Raw genomic sequence first — 19,433 nt, 5'->3', positions numbered from 1 at the left:
CCTTACCTCCTAACAAACTCTGAGATCCACATCATCAAAGCTGCCTTGTGGCTTCATAAACTCATTATTTTAATCACTGAGTTTAATCAGTGTTTCTGGTATGTGCATGGATATAGGGAAATACACTGGTACATTTTCCTTATATACAAATAAAACACTATTGTGTATATGTGCCACAGTTTCACTATCTATCTGTCCATTAATGGATCTAGACTGCTCCCATTTCCTAGTTATTGTAAAGAGAGCATCAGTGAACATGGAAGAGCAAGGACCTCTGCAGAATGAAATAGCATCCTTTCACAATAGGCCCCAAAGTGGCTTGAGTGTGCCATATGGCAGTTCTGTTTCTACCTTTGTGAGAAACTTTCAGACTACTTTCAAGGTGGCTGCAAAAGTTATGCTCTTACTAACAGTATGTAAGTGTTCTCCTTTCCCCCTACCAATGCCAGTGTTTGTTGCCATTTGTATTCTTGATGATGGCCATTTGGATTGTTTTCTCAGTTGAATTTAGTTCAGAATAACCTATATGCCAAAATGGCATATCCTTTTTATTTATTTAAGAGGTTTTTTTCACTTGCATACAAAGCACGGTTCCCCCTCCTATTACCTGCCAACCTTCCTTCCACTTAACCCACTATCTCCTCTGCAGAAAGAATAAGGCCTCCCATGGGGAGTCAACAAATTCTGGCATATCAAGTTGAGGCAGAACCAAGCCCCTTCCTCCTGTATCTGGGCTGAGCAAAGTATCCCTCCAAAGGGAATGGGATCCAAAAAGCCAGTTCATGCACTAAGGATAAAATCCTGCTCCTATTGCCAGTGGCTGCACAGACTCTCCAAGACACAGAACTGCCTACCACATTCAGGTGGCCTAGTTCAGCCCTATGCACGTTTTTCAGCTGACTGACTTGGGTTTTAAGTGACACAAATTCCATAAAACCATTATATATATATATATATACATATATATATATATGTATATATATATATATATGTGTGTGTGTGTGTGTGTGTGTGTGTGTGTGTGTGTGTGTGTGTGTGTGTGTTTGTGTGTGTTTGCATGTGTGTGTGTGTATGTGTGTGAGAGAGAGAGAGTACCAAAGGACATTGTGACACATGTATACATTGCATAATGTTCATATCAGACACACATAACAAATACATAGACCCTTTGAAATTATTAATGTATCTCAAGATGTGCTTAGGGACAAAAATAGAAAAGTATAGTTTTATACATCTATTTGCTTTTATTATTCACAGTTTAGACTTAAATTCTCATCACTGCAGAGGAAGACCAATGGAGAGAAGGAGAAGGAGGAAGAAGAGGAATAGGGAAGTAGAACAGAAAGAAAAGGAAAAGGGAGCATCTACATACAGCAAAGACATCTGTCAGGACATCCACAAAAGTTGATCCTTAGAAATAGAGTACACTAAAACATAGTTAAATTTTGCCAATTGGGAAGTAGATGAAATTGTCACTATCAACACTAATCTTGCTAATATTAGTTGCTTAAAATGTATGCAAAAGTGAAGAATTTTCTTGTACAGATATCTGAAAATTTCACTTGTAAGTATTTTCTCCTATCTTGGCCTAATATATACTTAAACATTCAGGGTTCATATCTAATGGGCAAAGTATTTGGAACCTTTAACTAAGCAGATACTATAGAAAACAAAGGCTAGCTTTTAAAAACTATAAAAATATTTTTAAACAGGCAAACCACATTCTATAAATATCTCATGAAGAATAGATTCAAAGCACATTTACCATATATAGTCCAAACCTCAAAACATATATTCAAAAGATATATGTTTTAGTGTTTTGATTTACAGAGGGAATTTCACTTATTGCAGAAATTCTGATTTTTGAGGAGACTTAGAATGTAGAGTGTGCTGGCAAAAGCCGTCCTCCCAGGACTCTTCTCAAAGCCCCAGTGGCCTCCTTATTTCTCAGGCTGTAGATGAGTGGGTTCAGAGCTGGGGTGACAATTGTATAGAAAACAGAGAAGATATTGTCTTGTTTGGGGGTATGGAGGGAACTGGGCAGGACATACATGAATGAAGCTCCCCCATACCACATCCCAACCACAGTAAGGTGTGAGGAGCAGGTGACAAGGGCTTTCTTCCTGCCCTCTCGTGAAGGCATGTAAAGTACAGTGAAAAGAATTAGTGTATAAGAAGCAAGAATAGCAGCAAGAGGTAAAAGTAGGAAGGTCGTACCCATTACATAAACCATGAGCTCATATTTGGAGGTGTCTGCACAGGCCAGCTTCAGTAAGGGAGGGATCTCACAGAGTAGGTGTCTGATCTTCCTAGATTTGCAGAAAGGATATTGCATGGTGTAGACAGTATGTCCCACTGCACTCAGAGATGCCAGGGTCCATGATATAGCTACCCCAAGCCAGCAAATTCTAGGTTTCATGATCATATAGTTCAGAGGATGGCAAATGGCCACATACCTGTCATATGCCATAAAGGCCAGAAGAAGGTCCTCTGTACCACCCAGTGTCAGTTCCAAGAACATCTGAAGGGCACAGCCCCCAAAAGAGATGATGTTGTCTTTAATCAGAAAATCTACAACAGCCTTGGGAGTGATAACTGATGTCAGGAGGAGGTCCATGAAACAGAGCTGCTAGAGCAGAAGGTACATGGGCATGTGGAGCCAAGCATCCATGGTGATGACCAGGAGTAGGAGTCCATTGCTGGCCATGGACAACATATACAGGGCTGTGAATGTGGCACAGAGCAGTTCAGGAAAGCCACTGTCATCCAGAATCCCCACCAAGATGAAACCATTTACCATGGTGGAGTTCCAGAGCTCCATTCAGTGAAACTTCCTTATATTCCTAGGAACAGATAGTTCATTGACATTTTGCAAATATGAACCATAGTTTTGTAGCATCAGATACAAATCATGACTCCAATAATATGATACTCTTTCCCACAAGTAACTATGTTTGCTTCTCAATTTCAAGATTTCTAAGTCTCAATTCTATTTTGATAGTAGACCTATCTAATATGAGTTTATGTTAGTAATAACTAAGAGCTAACAATTATAGGCCACCTCATGAAAATATTTCCCATGACATTCTACCTGAAGAAGAATCCTTTAAGAAAGATTAACTACTTCTCTGTGAAGAGTAAAGAAATAGTCTGTTGTGCATGCACTTTAGTGTAACTATTTGACTAATAGCTTAGATATCCCTATATGTTTCCTGTATAGACATTATTTAAGTGTGAATTTCCAATTGGTACAAAAATGTAATTTCAACAAATTACTTCTGATGCTTTTGATTTGCTCATATTTCTTTGCCATTATTGTTTTGCACATTTTTGAGAATGAGAATGTCTTTCTATGTAGCTGGCTGTAATCTATAAACCTCTTGACTCAGGCTCTCAAATTATGGAATTTTAGACATGCACAAAATCATTCATCTTATTTTCTACATTTCATAATTTCACATTCATTTTAAGAAAATCCCATTGGAAAAGCACAGATTTTTTTCATATTAGTTGCAGGGAGCCGATTTGCTAGCCGCCATTACAAGATGGCGCTGAGCTCCTGCACCACCGAGTAAACAACTCCATATATGGCAAGGCTGTAGATGGAACCTCTCGCATGCGCAATAGTGCGCAGTAATCTTAGCCAATCCCGTGGCCGGGGGCATCGAAAGATGAGTGAGTAGCCAATCCAGGCATGACCCGTGTCCGATCTCCCTATATAAGCGGCTGCCGTTTAGTGCTCCGGGCCCTTCGCTTCCTGCTCTCCCTACAACCAAGAGGCTCCAATAAAGCGTGATTTGAGAAGAATCCTCGACTCGGTGGTCGTTCTTCCCTGCTGGCCAGGGGGGTTCGCCGCAATTAGTGACCCCTGTTGTCTAGTCCTACATCCTCTAAGACTTGAAGAAGATGATGTCTGATACTAGACAATACTCGTTTGAGAAAGTATTGGTCTTAGAGTTAAATTTTTAGAATCAATGTGAACATATCTGTTTTTAGCAGACTGTTATATAGTGTGTGCCTGGGAAGAAACAGAAGCATAATATTTTTTTTTAAAGTGAGTCTGTTTGTGTTTGTGAGAAATGATGGAAAAGGAAGGAAAGTGCAAATGTTCTGTATTGTAATTAACCCCAGTAATCCTACCCCAATACAACCTCTGGGTCCTGAAGCTTGCTTTCCCTGCTCTGCAAGTGCAGAGCATTTGCACTAGAAAGAAGAAGCCACAGGAATTCAAAGGAAGAGCTTCCTTTTGTGAGCTGCTATTGGTACATGGTGCCAATAGTCATGGAGAAGCCAGTGGAGAAAAGAGTCCGAGATTGAAAGGAACCTGTGTGATACATCACCAGACTGGACAGACGAAACAAACTCAGCATGAAGCTGAAGATGTAAAAGTGAGGCATCCTTTTACAAATCATTTAGGCATATCATGCACATTAACATTTCATTATTCTCACTGGTTTCTTTGGAGGTTATTAGTACCCTAATAGTTAAAAGATATGAGAATATAGAACAAATATCATCAATTCACTTGGTATTTTGAGGGCATCATCTATCTGATATGTATTATCATAATCTAGAGATATGTACAATGTATAAATATAGGTATTGTGATTCCAAAAAGGAAGAAGGTTCATAGGCCTAGAAAATGCATATATCAAAAACAAAGAGACTGAAAGAGTCATGGATTTAAAGTACTATGAAACCTGATTGACACAGAAACTTAATAATTTTTAGTTTCCTCTACACTGATTTTTTTTACTCAAAACACAATAAAGGGAGGTTACACACTTCATTTAAACTGATACAAATTTCTTACCTTGTGTGCTCAGAAGTCTAACTACCTAACCCCTCCAGCTTCCCTAGGGGCTTCTTAATGATTAAGGATATTGCATTACAAATGAGGAAGAAAAATATTGTATTTTTCCAATAGTTTTCTATTGAATTAGGTTTTGCTAAACTGACAAAATATGTTAAGCATCCTTCCAATATTGGGTGTCAGTGCTACTTTATTCCTTCCTCTCATCCACAGATGTACTCTGAACGGGGCATTGGAACAGTCAGTCAGTTAACACACTTTAGGTAGTGACCAATGGAGCAAGAAAATGGCTTTAATGTTCTGTTCTCATACTTGAGAATTAGTAGAAACACATTCCATTTAACTGGTTGCAATGATGAAGCTCCTCCAACTTCATGTAAGTTTTCAAACTGTTCTTGGGTCCTGTTGCCCACATTTCTCTTGTCTGGCTACTACCCAGAAGTAGAGATCAAATCTCCATGAAGCAAGTAGAAGTTCAAAATGATGCTCAAAAGTTTTATTCCATTCATATATTCTGAGAGACTATACCACAATTGAAATGGAAATATTCTACAAAATAGAACTAATTAATTCCCTTGGGTGTGTTTCCTGGCTTGCTTCTCTTAAAGTCTTTTGTCAGTAATGAGATCTGAGGTCCTAAGTTTCTCTTCTCTTTGTATACAATGCCAAACTTCCTTATATTTGCAAATTCTGAGCTTATATGCACACAGCACTAGCATAAAGCCAAGGAGCCTACATTTCTGTTTAGCCATAAATGAAACACTAGCAGCTGATTAGCTCAGACTTCTAGAATGTATGGCCCTATGCCCTTGACTATAAGGTAGGTTTTTTATAGGTTTTGTGTGACACTGCTCCACATATTTATTATAGCCTCTGTAGGCCAAACTATTCCCTCTTTTCTAGGACTGCTCAACATAGAGTTTATGCATGGGAGTGCTTCATTCTATTGACTTCTGTAAACTCTGGGCAGTTTCTATATGTACTCATGTCTTGATATCATAGATGATGACTGAAGAAAACATTCAGATTTCTCAGGAATAGGATTAGAAATAATAATAATTTTTAACAATCATATAATACTAGAGTCCAAGAGGGTCTACTTTTTTTTAAAGCTATGAATACAGTAGTTTATTGATAGCCTTCAGCAGTACATACACTGATAACTCAAATTTCTCATGCTTTGACATTTTCTTCATCTATTCTGAGGCATTTGACATTTTTTTCTCCTTCAGTTGAATAGCTTGACATGAGTAGACTACAAGACATTTTATTTTTTAAAAGAAAACAAAATATCTTTTTTCATTTTACACACTGATCTCAGTTCCCACTCCCTCCCCTCCTCCCATTCCCTCCACCTCCATCTGACCCTACCTCCATCCAATCCTCAGGGAAGGTAAGGCACATTGCTTTGGGGAAGGTCCAAGGCCCTCCCTACTATATCCAGGTTGAGAAAGTTATCCATCCAAAGAGAGTTTATTCCAGAAAAGCTAGTTAAAGTAGTAGGGATAAATCCTGGTGGTCTGCTTTTATTAAATTATTTCAAATACTCCAAGAGATCAAAGACACATATAAATATACTTTAATGACAGTAATGGAAAAAGAAAGAAATGTCTTCCTTAAGTGCTGAAGGAACAAAATTATATAGTTATACTATCTTTGCACAGCTAAACTGTCACCAATGAATAATAATAAGTGAAAAGGAAAAAAGATTTACCTCTAAACACTCCTCTGGAAAGCAATACGTCTAGGAATCAATTAAAATTTGGATTCACCCTATCCACATGTGCCTCTTGTAATTTCTCTTCCATGACAGTCAATTCCTTTTAAGTGTCAGCTGTTAATTCCAAGGAACTCTTTAAGTATTTATTATCATCTAAGCTTTTATTTAAATGAAGTATTAGATCAAGTGTTATCCAAATAACCAGTCACAGACTGGAAATGTCTCTTAACAATTTTAGAAAGTCATAAAGAGTTCACAGTCAGTCTCTCCTAATTTGTGCCTTTTGTGTTCTAATTTCCTGTAAACCTATTTTATGACCTAGGTAACTGACAGACTCTCTTCTTTGTATTTTTTCAGGAGCAATTTGTAATCCCCATTTATGCAAAACTTGCTTTACTTCTTTAAACATTCTTTCTAAAGTATCTACATTTGAATCAGATAGCAAAATGTCATCCATGTAATTGTAAATTATAGATTTAGAAAATTGTTTATGTATTTTTTCCAATAGCTGATTTAAAAGTATTGGCACAGGGTAGGTTATTGAGCATTTCTTGTGGGAGGACGGTCCACTGGTATCTCCTAGTAGGCTGAGAATTATTAAAAATAGACGCTGTGAAGGCAAATTTTTCTCTGCCCTTTACTTGTAAAGGTTTAGTGAAGAAACAATCTTTTAAATCAATAACTATAAGAGGCCATTTTTGATAATAGAGAAGGCAGAAGAATTCCAGACTGTAGAGAGCCCATAGGTTGGTTAAACTTGTAGACAGCTCTTAGATCTGCCACCATTCTCCATTTTCCAGATTTCTTTTGAATAACAAATAAGGAGAATTCCAAGGGCTGATTGATTCTTCAATATGTTGAGCATCTATTTGTACCTGTACCAGCTGTTCTAAAGCCTGCAGTTTCTTTTCTGTTAAAGGCCATTGTTTAACACCTATTGGTTTCTCAGTTAACCATTTTAAAGGTAGGGCCATTGGTACCTCTAAAGTTCTGCTAGTTGCTTTATGTTCTTGGATAGCCCAAATAACTGGTGACCCTTGTGTATAGTACCTTATAAGACCCTTCCCAGAAACATGAGTTTCGGGGATTGCAGGAAAATTAATATGAGTATTCCATTCCTGCAGCAGGTCATGACCTCATAGGTTTACTCTGATATTAGCCACATGTGGCCTTAGCCTTCCTCATTGTCCTTGTGGCCTTAAGCATTCAACCCATCTAGTGCTTTATTTTACTTGAGATAAGGTTCCAATTCCTAGAAATTGAACATCTTCTCTTGAAGAGGCAAATTTGGATGCCAAACCCTGGAGTAATGGTACTCACATCTGCATCCATGTCTAGTAATCCCTCAGTTACAATGTTATTTATATGCATTCTTAACTTTGTTCTTTGATTGTTTATAGAAGTCTGCCAAATTATATGTTTCTTATTTCCTTTTGGAATTTTTGATTCATCCTTCATGTTTATTCCACTATCCAGAACAGTATGGTATTTTACAGGAGGCAATGGAGTTTTAAATTTTTCTGTTGAGACATGTCCTCCACAATGACTGGCAATGACTGTAACATGTTTGACTTGGGGCCTGTGAGAGGCCCCCCAAGGAGTTTCCCAATGGTATCAGGCTGCTTTGTCTGCCCTTTGTTGATCTGCAATCATTGGTTCAATGTCAGCCTTTGCCATACCTCCTACATAATCTAAAAGGTTGATACCTTTTATTTTTGCCAATCCCAGAGAAGATATTATTTCTAGGAACTCCTTGTCTACAATCCCTTCTCAGATGTCCTGTTCTACCACACTTAAAACATTTGGCATTTTGATGTCTCCTCATACCTTTGATTGATTTTTACTATTGCAAGGCAGAACAGATCTTCAAATTTCTTGATTCATGGAAAAGTCTGCCAGATACTATGGGCCTGTGGGCTAAAGATTGGATGCCCCAAAGTTACAGAAGAACTTTGAGTGAGATGTCTCTGTCAGTTCTAGAGGTTTGGAAGTTGCTTACAATGAACTTCCTGTTTATTTAGGTAATATTAAATCCTTCTGGCATCTTTGATGAAACTGAAGAATAATTATAGTTATAGTTTTCCTTATTTACGATAAAAGATAGATATAGATATTGTAACTGTAATTCTTGCTCGATAACTTTTGTTATATGTTATTTACTATGTTAAAGTTAAAAACTTCCTTTTTATTTAAACAGAAAAGGGAAAAACATGAAGTCCTTCTGTCTATGTGTTGCTTTTATTGGTTGATGAATAAAGAGGCTGCTTTCAGCCAATGGCTTAACAGAATATAGCCAGACTTGAAAAGATATATAGAAAATCGTTGGTGTCAGGAGAAGTCATGTAGCTGCCGCCAGAGACAGACTCCTCCACTGGAGCCCACCAAAACTTTTCTGGTAAGCCACAACCTCATGATGATGCACAGATAAATAGAAATGGGTTACCTTAAGATATAAAGCCAGAAATACACTTAAGCTATTGGCCAAACAGCATTGCATTTAATAAAGTTTTCTGTGTGGTTATTTCAAGTCAGGGAATGCATGAGCAGCCTCAGATAACACACTCACAATAAAATAAATTCAGCAAGGAAAAATGATTCCCAATTGATACGTTATAAGGAATCGTGGCACGATATATATATATATATATATATATATATACACAAAAGACATAAATCCATATATTTGACACCTGATTTTTCATAAAGAAGCAAGAAATACACAATGGCAAAAAAGAACACATCTTCAACAAATGGTGCTGCTCTAACTGGATGTAACCATGTAGAAGAATGCAAATGGATCCATATTTGTCACCCTGCACAAAACTCAAGTCCAAGTGGACCTATGAACTCAACATAAAACCAGATACACTAAACCTGATAGAATAGAAAGTGGGGAATAGCCTTGAACACATGGGCACAAGAAACCACTTCCTGAACAGAACACCAGTCACACATGCACTAAGATCAACAATAAATGGCACCTCATAAAACTAAAAAGTTTTCTGTAAGGCAAAGGACACCATTAAAAGGACAAAATGGAAGCCTAAAGACTGGGAAAAGATCTTCCCCAACCCCACATCTGACCTAGAGCTGATATTCAAAATGTATAAAGAACTCAAACAATTAAACAACAACAAACCAAATAATCCAACTAAAAATGGGGACAGAGATCTAAACAGAGAATTCTCAGCAGAGGAATCTCAAATATCTGAGGAACACTTGAAGAAATGTTTAATACCCTTAGCCATAAGGGAAAACAAATCAAAATGACTCTAACATTCTATCTTACACTTGTCGAAATGGCTAAGATCAAAAGCACAAATGACATCTCATGCTAGAACAAGGGGATATGGAATAAGAAGTATACTCCTCCACTGCTGGCAGGAGTGCAAACTTGTACTATGGAAATCAATATGGTGGTTTCTCAGAAAATTAGGGAAAGATCTACCTCAAGGCACAAGTAGCTATACTGTTCCTGGTCATATACTCAAAGGATGCTCCACCATACCAAAAGGATATTTGCTCAACTGTGTTAATAGCTCATAATAGCCAGAGACTGGAAACAACCTAGATGTCTCTCAATTAAAGAATGTGGCCAACAGCGGGGGCTGACTGAGAAGCAAAGGACATTGGCGCTGGGCTCTGATTCTTCTGCATGAACGGGCTCTGTGGGAGCCTTCTCAGCTTGGTCGATCACCTTCCTGGACCTGGGGGGAGTTGGGAGGACCTTGGACTTAGCATAGAGTGGGGAACCCTGATGGCTCCTTGGCCTTGAGAGGGAGGGAGGGGAGGTAGGGGTGGAGGGAAGGGGAGGGAAGGGGGAGAAGGAGGGGCGGGAAGGGGGAGGAGGAGCGGAGGGAGGAGGAGGAGGAGGGAAGGAGATGGAAATTTTTAAATATAAAAAAAAATAAACCATGAGAATGAAAAAAAAAAAAGAATCATCCTGAGCGAGGTAACCCAGACCCAGAAAAACCATCATTATATGTACTGACTTATAAGTGGACTTTAGCTTTAAGCAAAGGATAAACATGCTATAATCCACAGATACAGATAAGCTATAAGTAATAAGACGTAGGAAGCACAAATCACTCTCCCTGAGAAGTGGAAATAGAATAGATTTTGTGAGTGGAATGGGGGCATTTTTGGATGGGAAGAGGTAGGATGAGACTGGGGTAATAGAGGAGGGAGATATGGAAGGAGAGAGTATTCAGAAAGATTACTGGAATTGGGGAGCATTTTAGGAGGTTAACACAATACAGTGCAAACACCCTGAAATCTATGAGGGTGACCCTAGCAAAGACTTCTAGTAATGGGGGATACTGTCCCTGAACTGGCCATCTTCTTTAACCAGGCAAAGATTCTAGCTGTGGGACTGGGACATCAACTGAACCACAATACCTTTGACCCACAATTTATCTTGCTTATAAAATATGCTGGAGTAATGGTGTCATAGAACTTGTGGGAGTGGTCAACCAATGACTGGTCCAACTTGAGACCCATACCACAAGAGGAAGCCCATGCCTGTCACTGCCTAGAATGACCAGGAACCAGAGGCTGGATAGGCCAAAGACCTAGAATAGAACCAAACACAAAGGGGGAAAAAGTCAATGAAGTGATTCCTGAAGACATTTTGCTACATGTATAAATTGGTGCCTAGCCCAGTTGTCATCAGAGATACTTTACCCAACAACTTATGAGAAAAAGATGCAGAGACCCACAGCAAAACATCAGGCAGATCTCAGGGAACCCTGTGAAAGAGGGGAGGAAGGCCAAGAGTGGCCAAGGACACCGCAAGAAAACCCACAGAATCAACTAACTTGGGCCCATTTGCACTCACAGTAATAAACTGACAAGGGAGCCTGCATGGTACTGAATTAGGCCTTCTGCATATAAGTTACAATTGTGTAGCTTGGTATTGTGGGATCCCCAAAAGTGGAAGCAGGCAGTGTTTGTGACTTTGCTGCCTGCTTTTAGAGCCATTTTGTCCTGCTATATAGCCTAATCCAGCCTTCGACTTGATATATAATGGTCGGTAGCTATCAATGGAAGTCCTTCCCTTTTCTGAAGAGAGAGACTGAGGAGGAAGAGTGGATGATGGGAGAAAGGGAAGGTAGAGGGAAAGAACTTGGAGCAGAGGATGGAAGAAAAACTACAGTACAGATGTAAAAAATAATAAGTAAGTAAATACTCAGTGAGTAAGCAAGTTTAATTCCAGAATCCAAACATATTTGTGTTTTTAAAATTTCAGTAGAATGACAACATGGAAGCAGGTGGAATTGTGTTATCATACACAGTGAAAAAGGTATATGACATATTCATAGTCATGAACACAAAGGTCTTCGTATAGAAGGCCCTGGTGGAAAAGCATGACAATAAGTAGCCAATGAGAAGGCATCCCAAGGAAATGGAAGACTAGTGAGAATGAGGAATGCTGTTCCCAAGAATAGAGGAATGAGAAAGAAGCAGTCACTGGAGATGATGTTAAGTGGAAACAAAGAGAGAGTCACAACCTGTGGAAAGACTGGAGTGGCTGAGGCTAACTTCTGCTGAGAGCAGGGCAGGTCTGTGTTGTGAACAGTTCACATTTAATGTTTGAGGTCATTCACCTTGGATTTCAAAAGTACTAAGGACAGAAAAAATTTAAGCCTGTGTTGTAAAATAACTGTGAATAAAGGATGGCTGCAGCTAAAATTGAGAATTTATCTAGTATCATGGATCTAGAGAGTGGAAAACATTGTCAGCCAGAGAGTTGCATAGTAAATTGATTCCATCTGGTGGCCCCTGCATGTGACCTACATGTAAGCCAGTCTTAAATTGGCTTTAAATGCTGAAAAAAATAAACCTAAAAAAATTACCAAAGCAACTTATAAAAGAAAGTGTTTTATTTGGGGCTTAAGATTTCAGAGGGTAAAAGTACAAGACTATTATAGTAGGGGGCATGGCAGCAGAAAAAAAATTCAAAACTGAGAAAAGACAATATTGGGGAGAAAAACCCAGACCCCACAGCTTATTTAAAGGATGAAGTATACAATAGTGGCAGGCCAGATGATATGGCTGGAGATTTCATTAAAATACAGTCTCCAGGAGAAGCATTTACCAGGGAGGTCATGTCGTCTTGAAGGATGACAGTGTCGAGCCTCCCTCAGGAAAAAGCTTGGGATTCATTGCTGCCCCTGGGATGATGAAAGCAGGCACATATTGGTCTTCCCTCAGCAGTCCTACCCACACTCTTCCTTCAAGTTCGTCCACTGCTCATTTTATACCACAGGCCCTTACAATAGAGAGCAGATGAGAATCAGAACAATTCGGATATGTTGTTTGCTGTCTTGGTAGCCATTCTGAGTTGGAGTAAAATAGAATCTCTACTTACTTGTGATTTGCATTTCAGTGCTAGCAAAGCATGATGAACAACTATTTCTGAATCTGAATCTATGTCTGTGTGCAGGTCACAGAAGGAATTTCTATGAAAGTAGATGAAAAACATACTGAGGGCTTTAGCCTCTCACTTTCCGAGCTCTTGTCCTAGAACTCAGCTGATCACCTGCACCCATCTCCTTCAAAGAAAAGACTCACAACAGAAGCTACTGCAGGACTAATTCTCCCTGATCTTAGGGCCAGTCACACAGGCTCTGAAGATCACCTTGACAGAAGAAACACCTCTCTTGTCATCAGCATCTTTAACATCTCTGCCTTTTGGGGTTAGAGGTAAGGTCTCTGTTTCTGATTTAGACAATATGTGGGGGCTGTATGTTTTAAGAATCAATGTCAAAAGCTCCAAATTCTCATAGATTCTCTCATTCCTCAGTCTTCAAACCCTAGTCTTTCTAGATACCCCATGCAATAACCCACTCTGAATGTTTGGGAACACTTCCCTTCAATCTAAACATCCAGAATTCATCCTGCTGGATGGCTGTTAAAGCTCAGTACTTGAATTTCTATAGACTTGGATTGCCTTAAGCTCCTGGCATCTGCATCAGACACCACATAAATATTACCTCAAAGGGGTGATGCCAGTTTAAGTCCCTTCTGCTTGACATTGAAAATAATACAGAAAAGCCATTTGAAAAAATTTTTTAAAATTAAGTGCACAGCACAATAACATGGGGCACAAACATATGAAACCATGTTTCCAAATCTTAAGCTCCATGTCCTGAATTTCCTCAGGCCATCTCTAAGAAATGGAATTGTTTTTGATCTCTGCTGACAACTCTTGCTGTGAGGTCACCATGCTGCAAAGCCATTTTTCTAGAAATAGATTCTTTCTTTGCTAGCCTCATGTGCATGCCCTGTTCTTCCTCTTTAAAGGACAGAAAGAAGAGACAATGATGAGGATAGGAGGAAAATCATGAGTCTTGATTCAGTGAGAAGTGGATAAAATCCTAGGCTCTACTTATATCACCTTAATATAATCCCGTTCCTCCTCTTTCCTTTAAAATAGTGTTCACACTTGAGCACAGAAATCTAGAAGAATGTGCCAGATAATTGTCTTTCTCTATTTGCTTCTCTTTCCAGATATCGTCCAAAAAATCTATACAAAAGCATTTTTTTCAAGTCTCACATGTGCCAGAAACACTACCCCAAATGTCTTTTTTTTCTTTTCTTTTGGTTATGTAAGCAAAGGTCTTCCACACACGGTTTCTGCAGTAAGACTTATTTTGATATCATAGAGCAAGCAGAAGTTTAGGTGCCATGGAACTGTAAGATATAATTTTTTTGCTATGTTATGAATTTTTTATTAAAAATTTCCACCTCCTCCCCGCCTCCCATTTCCCTCCCCCTCCCTCCATTCCTCTCCCTCTCCCTCTCCAGTCTGAAGAGCAGTAAGGGTTCCCTGCCCTGTGGGAAGTCCAAGGTCCTCCCCCCTCCATCCAGGTCTAGGAAGGTGAGCATCCAAACAGGCCAGGCCCCCCAAAGCCATATAATTTTTAAGAGGGCATTTTTTTTTTGGCTGACATCTGTCCACAGTTCATGGAGGAAAGAGTTGGGTAGGATACGCTGTACTTCTCTTCTGTGCACTGACCTTCATGGTGCCATCTTTCACTGTCTCTTTTTGCATACTGGGCTTTTTGACTTAGCGAGATCCTTTTCATGTGTAACTGCACTTCATGCGCTACATCCTCAGGAGGTCTGTTTCTGAAACTTCTTTATGTTCACCACATGCAATATTTTAATTTAACTATCAATAATTAAGATTGTATGATATAGATTTCTGTGTGAGGTGTTTAAAATTTTTTGAAGTTACTATAGTATCAAGTTCTGTTCCTGATACATTGTAGGTTCTCAGGAAATGTTGACTGGGTGAATGAAAAGAATTGGCTCATGTGAACCTTCCAGTTATGATCCCTCACTTAAAGGTCATGATTTGACATAACTGGTGTAGAGATACATAATATAAAAGGAATAAGTACAGTGGGAAAACAGATACATTTCATGGTGAATTTTTCATTTCTCTTTCCATTTCATGATTCCTTTTTCTTTTACCCAGCAGTGAAACACATGTATTCTTAAAATGGAATTTTTCTGTCTCTCTCTCTGTCTCTCTGTCTCTCTGTCTCTCAGTCACTCTCTCTCTCGTGTGTGTGTGTGTGTGTGTGTGTGTGTGTGTATGAGAGACATAGACAGAGACAGACACTACACCACATACTTCATTTCCTTTCATTCTCCACTTCTTCAAATGGAATTATCATATGAATTCAGTATGTGGCAATAGTCCATCCTTCCTTTTGGTAAGATCTGGGAAAACTGTAAACTGTTAGTTAGAGTCAGCATTTTTCTCTAAACCCTACATAATGGTTTTGCTTTGGGCCTTACTTGACATGTCTTATTTTTGTAAGATACTATTTGTCATGTGCTATAAACATTGACATCTGCCATGCCTCTGTGAAGCCCATCTGATTTTTTGTACACTTTTAAATAAATATTCCTCTTTCCAAATTGTCATTAAATTCTACCTCACCCACTACTTAATCCAGTTTAGAATTACTTTCCATTTTCTAAGAATAGCAAGTATTAATAAAGGAGAAGAGTCTGTTTGAAAACTACAAGGGATCATGCTTGTTCAAGGACCAAGGACTCCTCTTGTCAGGAAGCTATTAATTAAATCAGGAAGAAGAGGCAGAACAGTCAAATGAAGAAAATGAAACTATTTATGAATTAATCTTTAAAATCTGAATTATAATCACAAGCAGACTTCAGCTAGAAACAGAATTTAAATCAATGCTCATTAATATGCAGACAGACATGATTTTATCTGCTTATAAAGATAATTGCCTATGTAAAATTTACTTAATAGCGTAATAAAAAGATTCTCAGTGTTTTAGAGTTTTCAGTGTGCCGCTTTCTATTTAATTGAGGCTGTACCAAAATTCAGTGAAAACATTCAGAAACCAGAAAATATTCTTAGCTAAGAAAAGAAAAGGGTACTGCATGATATCCTTTTTAGCTATCCCACAGTATCCTAGGGCAATTCCAGATTGGTTTGAATTTCCTTAGAAAGGCTTCCACTGAGAATGCATTTGTTTCTAGGCAACATAAAAGACCACTCAGAATGGAGCTCAGGAACTCCACCTTGGAAAGTGGCTTCATCTTGGTAGGTATTCTGGATGACAATGGATACCCTGAACTGCTCTGTGCCGCAATCACAGCCCTGTATATGTTGGCACTGACTAGCAATGGACTGCTGCTTCTGGTCATCACAGTGGATGCCCAGCTTCATGTGCCCATGTACCTCCTACTCAGGCAACTGTCTCTCATTGACCTCCTCTTCACATCAGTTGTCACTCCCAAGGCTATTGTGGATTTTCTGCTACAAGACAACACCTTATCCTTTGTGGGTTGTTCACTTCAATTGTTTTCAGCAATGACATTGGGTGGTTCAGAGGACCTCCTTCTGGCCTTCATGGCCTATGACAGGTATGTGGCCATTTGTCATCCTCTAAACTACATGATTTTCATGAGTCCAAAGATCTGCTGGCTCATGGTGGCCACATCATGGATCCTAGCATCCCTTAGTGCACTGGGGCATACAGTGTACACGATGCACTTCTCTTTCTGCATGTCCCGGGAAATCAGGCACCTGCTCTGTGAGGTTCCTCCTTTATTGAAGTTGGCTTGTATAGACACTTCTCAATATGAGCTCATGATTTATGTAACGGGGGTGATATTCCTTTTGCTTCCCCTGTCTGCCATTTTTACCTCCTACTCACTAATTCTGTCTACTGTCCTGCATATGCCCTCAAATGAAGGCAGGAAGAAAGCCCTGTTCACCTGCTCCTCCCACTTGACTATAGTTGGGATGTTCTATGGGGGTGCCACTTTCATGTATGTCCTACCCAGTTCCTTTCACAGCCCTCAGCAAGACAATACCATCTCTGTGTTCTATACAATTGTCACACCAGCTCTGAACCCCCTCATCTACAGCTTGAGGAATAAGGAGGTCATTGGGGCTTTTAAAAGGATCTTGGGGAGACATATTCTGCCAGTACACTCCACTCTTTAGTAAGGGCTCACAGTTTGGCTCTCACTGTTTTTCAAACAAATTGCTATATTCAGCCATTTTTATATGTTATTATCTGAATTAGATTATATATATACACTAATATATATTATATATTATATATATATATATATATATATATAATTTTTCACTTTATTTTCAATTTTGTATTTGGTGTGAATAGAGAACTTCAGCTGAATCATCTGACACATATCACCCTGGTCTAGGGAGCTCCTTCATTTTTAAATATTTAAAACAGACCATATGAGGAACTACCAGTTGGATATTTTAGGCACATTGTGTGATTGATGTCATCCTTGCACTGGACCAGGTAAACAGTCAGGGATTTGTTTTCTATTTCAACATCATGTAGTGCTAGGAACACTGATACTTTTAAAAACTAATCTCCAGCTCTGAGCATCAGAGGATGGCTTCTTTTCATCCAGATTCTTGATGATGTACCCAAGAAGATAAAATTTGGTCAATCCTGTTCCCCATTTGAAGGACATTTTACAGTATGAATGGAGACAGTAGTACCATACTCTTTAAGCTTACCTTGCCCTCTTTATTTTAGACTGTGCATCTTTTGACATAAAATTCACACTTTTTCCATTTCAATTTGCTCATCTCCCAGCAATGCTGGGAGGAGCCTGATCTCATGAAATTTTGTATAGATTAAATGGGGTAAATAAATGTCAGCATGCTTTATTTGTGCTTAAACCTTGTTGGCTATTATATAAATGAATAGTAAAGATCTTTGGAAAGCAAGTTTATGTTGCTTCATTCATGGTGCACAGTATGTGTTTTTATATTTGTAACGTGAAGTTAATTGTTGCAAGTTTTATCTCATACACTCACAAGAATTTTGAAGTGTGCAATATATCCTTAGTGTATTTATCATCATCATGATATGTAGTAGACCTTGTGAATTGTCTTCCTTTCTAAGCTATTTGTATGCTATTTAACCAACACCTCCTGAGCATTTTTACCTCAGGTAAACTTTTTTCTTACCTTGTCCTACAAGCTCAACTTCTTTAGATTCTACAGACAAATGAATTTACAGAGTAATTTTCTATTGGTGCCTGACATTTCCTTTAACATTCTTCAGATTCATCTCTGTTGCAGTAACAAACAAATATTTTTTTCATACGTATGGTTGAAGAAGAGTTCACAAATTGAGGTGTATTCATGTTGAAAGAAATATTTAACATGGAAGATTATATATCTAAATAAAGACACCTATATATTTATATACAATTGTTATTTCCTCTTGATGAAGTAGCCATCTTATATATTGGTCATCTTTCACTCCTTGTGTTGGTTTGACTTGAGTTTCTTACTTTTCATCACACAGAATTCTTTTGTTATGTGGGTTCTGTATATGGAATAAATTTTTTATAGCTCCACTTCAAATTGGTGTGTTACTAAAGAGAAATAAGTCTATCATAGGTAATATATAGGTAGACTTTTCAAAAGCAGTTCCATCCAGCCATTCTATGCCTCACTGTTCATACACATTTAATGTACTATCATCATTTGTTTTATTGAGTTTAAAATTTTTAAGTTAATTTTGAGAATTTCATATACAAATACTGTATTTACATCATTTCAATATACTCCAACTCCATTTTAATTTCTCACAGTCTTGCTTGTAATTAAATAATTTCCCCCTAGTAATGGGCTGAATTTCTTCTTTATTATTTATGAGGCTACTACACATTGATTTTTTGCCATTAACATGGGGCTTATAAAAATATATTGATTATAATAAACAATTTTAAAATGGTAGTGACTTAAAATGATTATAAGATAAAGAGGAAGTGAATGATAAAATGAGAAAATAAGCAACAAAACTCTCAATATTTGTACTGTATTGTTTCTATATTTTGAATTTTGAATCAGTTGCTTACATCTCTCTATATTTATCTCAGAGTATCACTGGACATATTATTTTGTTTTGTTTTCAAATTTCATATTAAAGATATAAATAAATTATTCTCCATGTTTACATGAATGCTTTCAGAAATATTTTGTAATGTTTCTTCTGCCAGTGAGTAATCTAATCTTTGCCTCTCAAGTCTCTTTCATACTGAAGAACTCATTTTTTATATGCAGGTTTGCTAGTATAATTTCTCCTAGATTTTTTGGTCTGTTGATGTTTTTAGAGCTCATAAATTTCTTAAGAATAACAAGTGGAATGACTGGCCAATGATTTGTGTAGTCTCAGTAGTAATCAGATGCACTCAAATTAAAGCCACAGTGGGAAAACATTTCACACAGATCAGACTGTCAAAAATATTAAAGCCAGACAACACTAAGTGTTAATGAGGATGTAGCCCAATTGGAGTTCAAATGTACAATTGGTGGGAGCTACATTAATATAACCACTTTGGAAAACAAACAAA

At 38.1% G+C, this 19,433-nt stretch overlaps 1 protein-coding gene and 1 pseudogene across 1 annotated transcript; one reads left to right on the top strand and one right to left on the bottom strand.

The window, feature by feature from the left end:
• Positions 1 to 1,873: 1,873 nt before the first annotated feature.
• On the bottom strand, positions 1,874 to 2,821 carry LOC119821775 (annotated as a pseudogene).
• Positions 2,822 to 16,080: 13,259 nt separating this feature from the next.
• LOC119821719 (olfactory receptor 2AG2-like) lies at positions 16,081 to 17,031 on the top strand. The gene has a single exon (XM_038340850.1). It carries the CDS (start codon positions 16,081 to 16,083, stop codon positions 17,029 to 17,031), a length of 951 nt encoding a protein of 316 aa, XP_038196778.1.
• Positions 17,032 to 19,433: the final 2,402 nt, after the last annotated feature.

Source organism: Arvicola amphibius, chromosome 1 (assembly GCF_903992535.2).
Source record: "Arvicola amphibius chromosome 1, mArvAmp1.2, whole genome shotgun sequence".
Taxonomy (NCBI): Eukaryota; Metazoa; Chordata; class Mammalia; order Rodentia; family Cricetidae; genus Arvicola; species Arvicola amphibius.
Note: the sequence above shows the minus strand (reverse complement) of the source record. Positions and strands in the feature narration are given on the sequence as shown.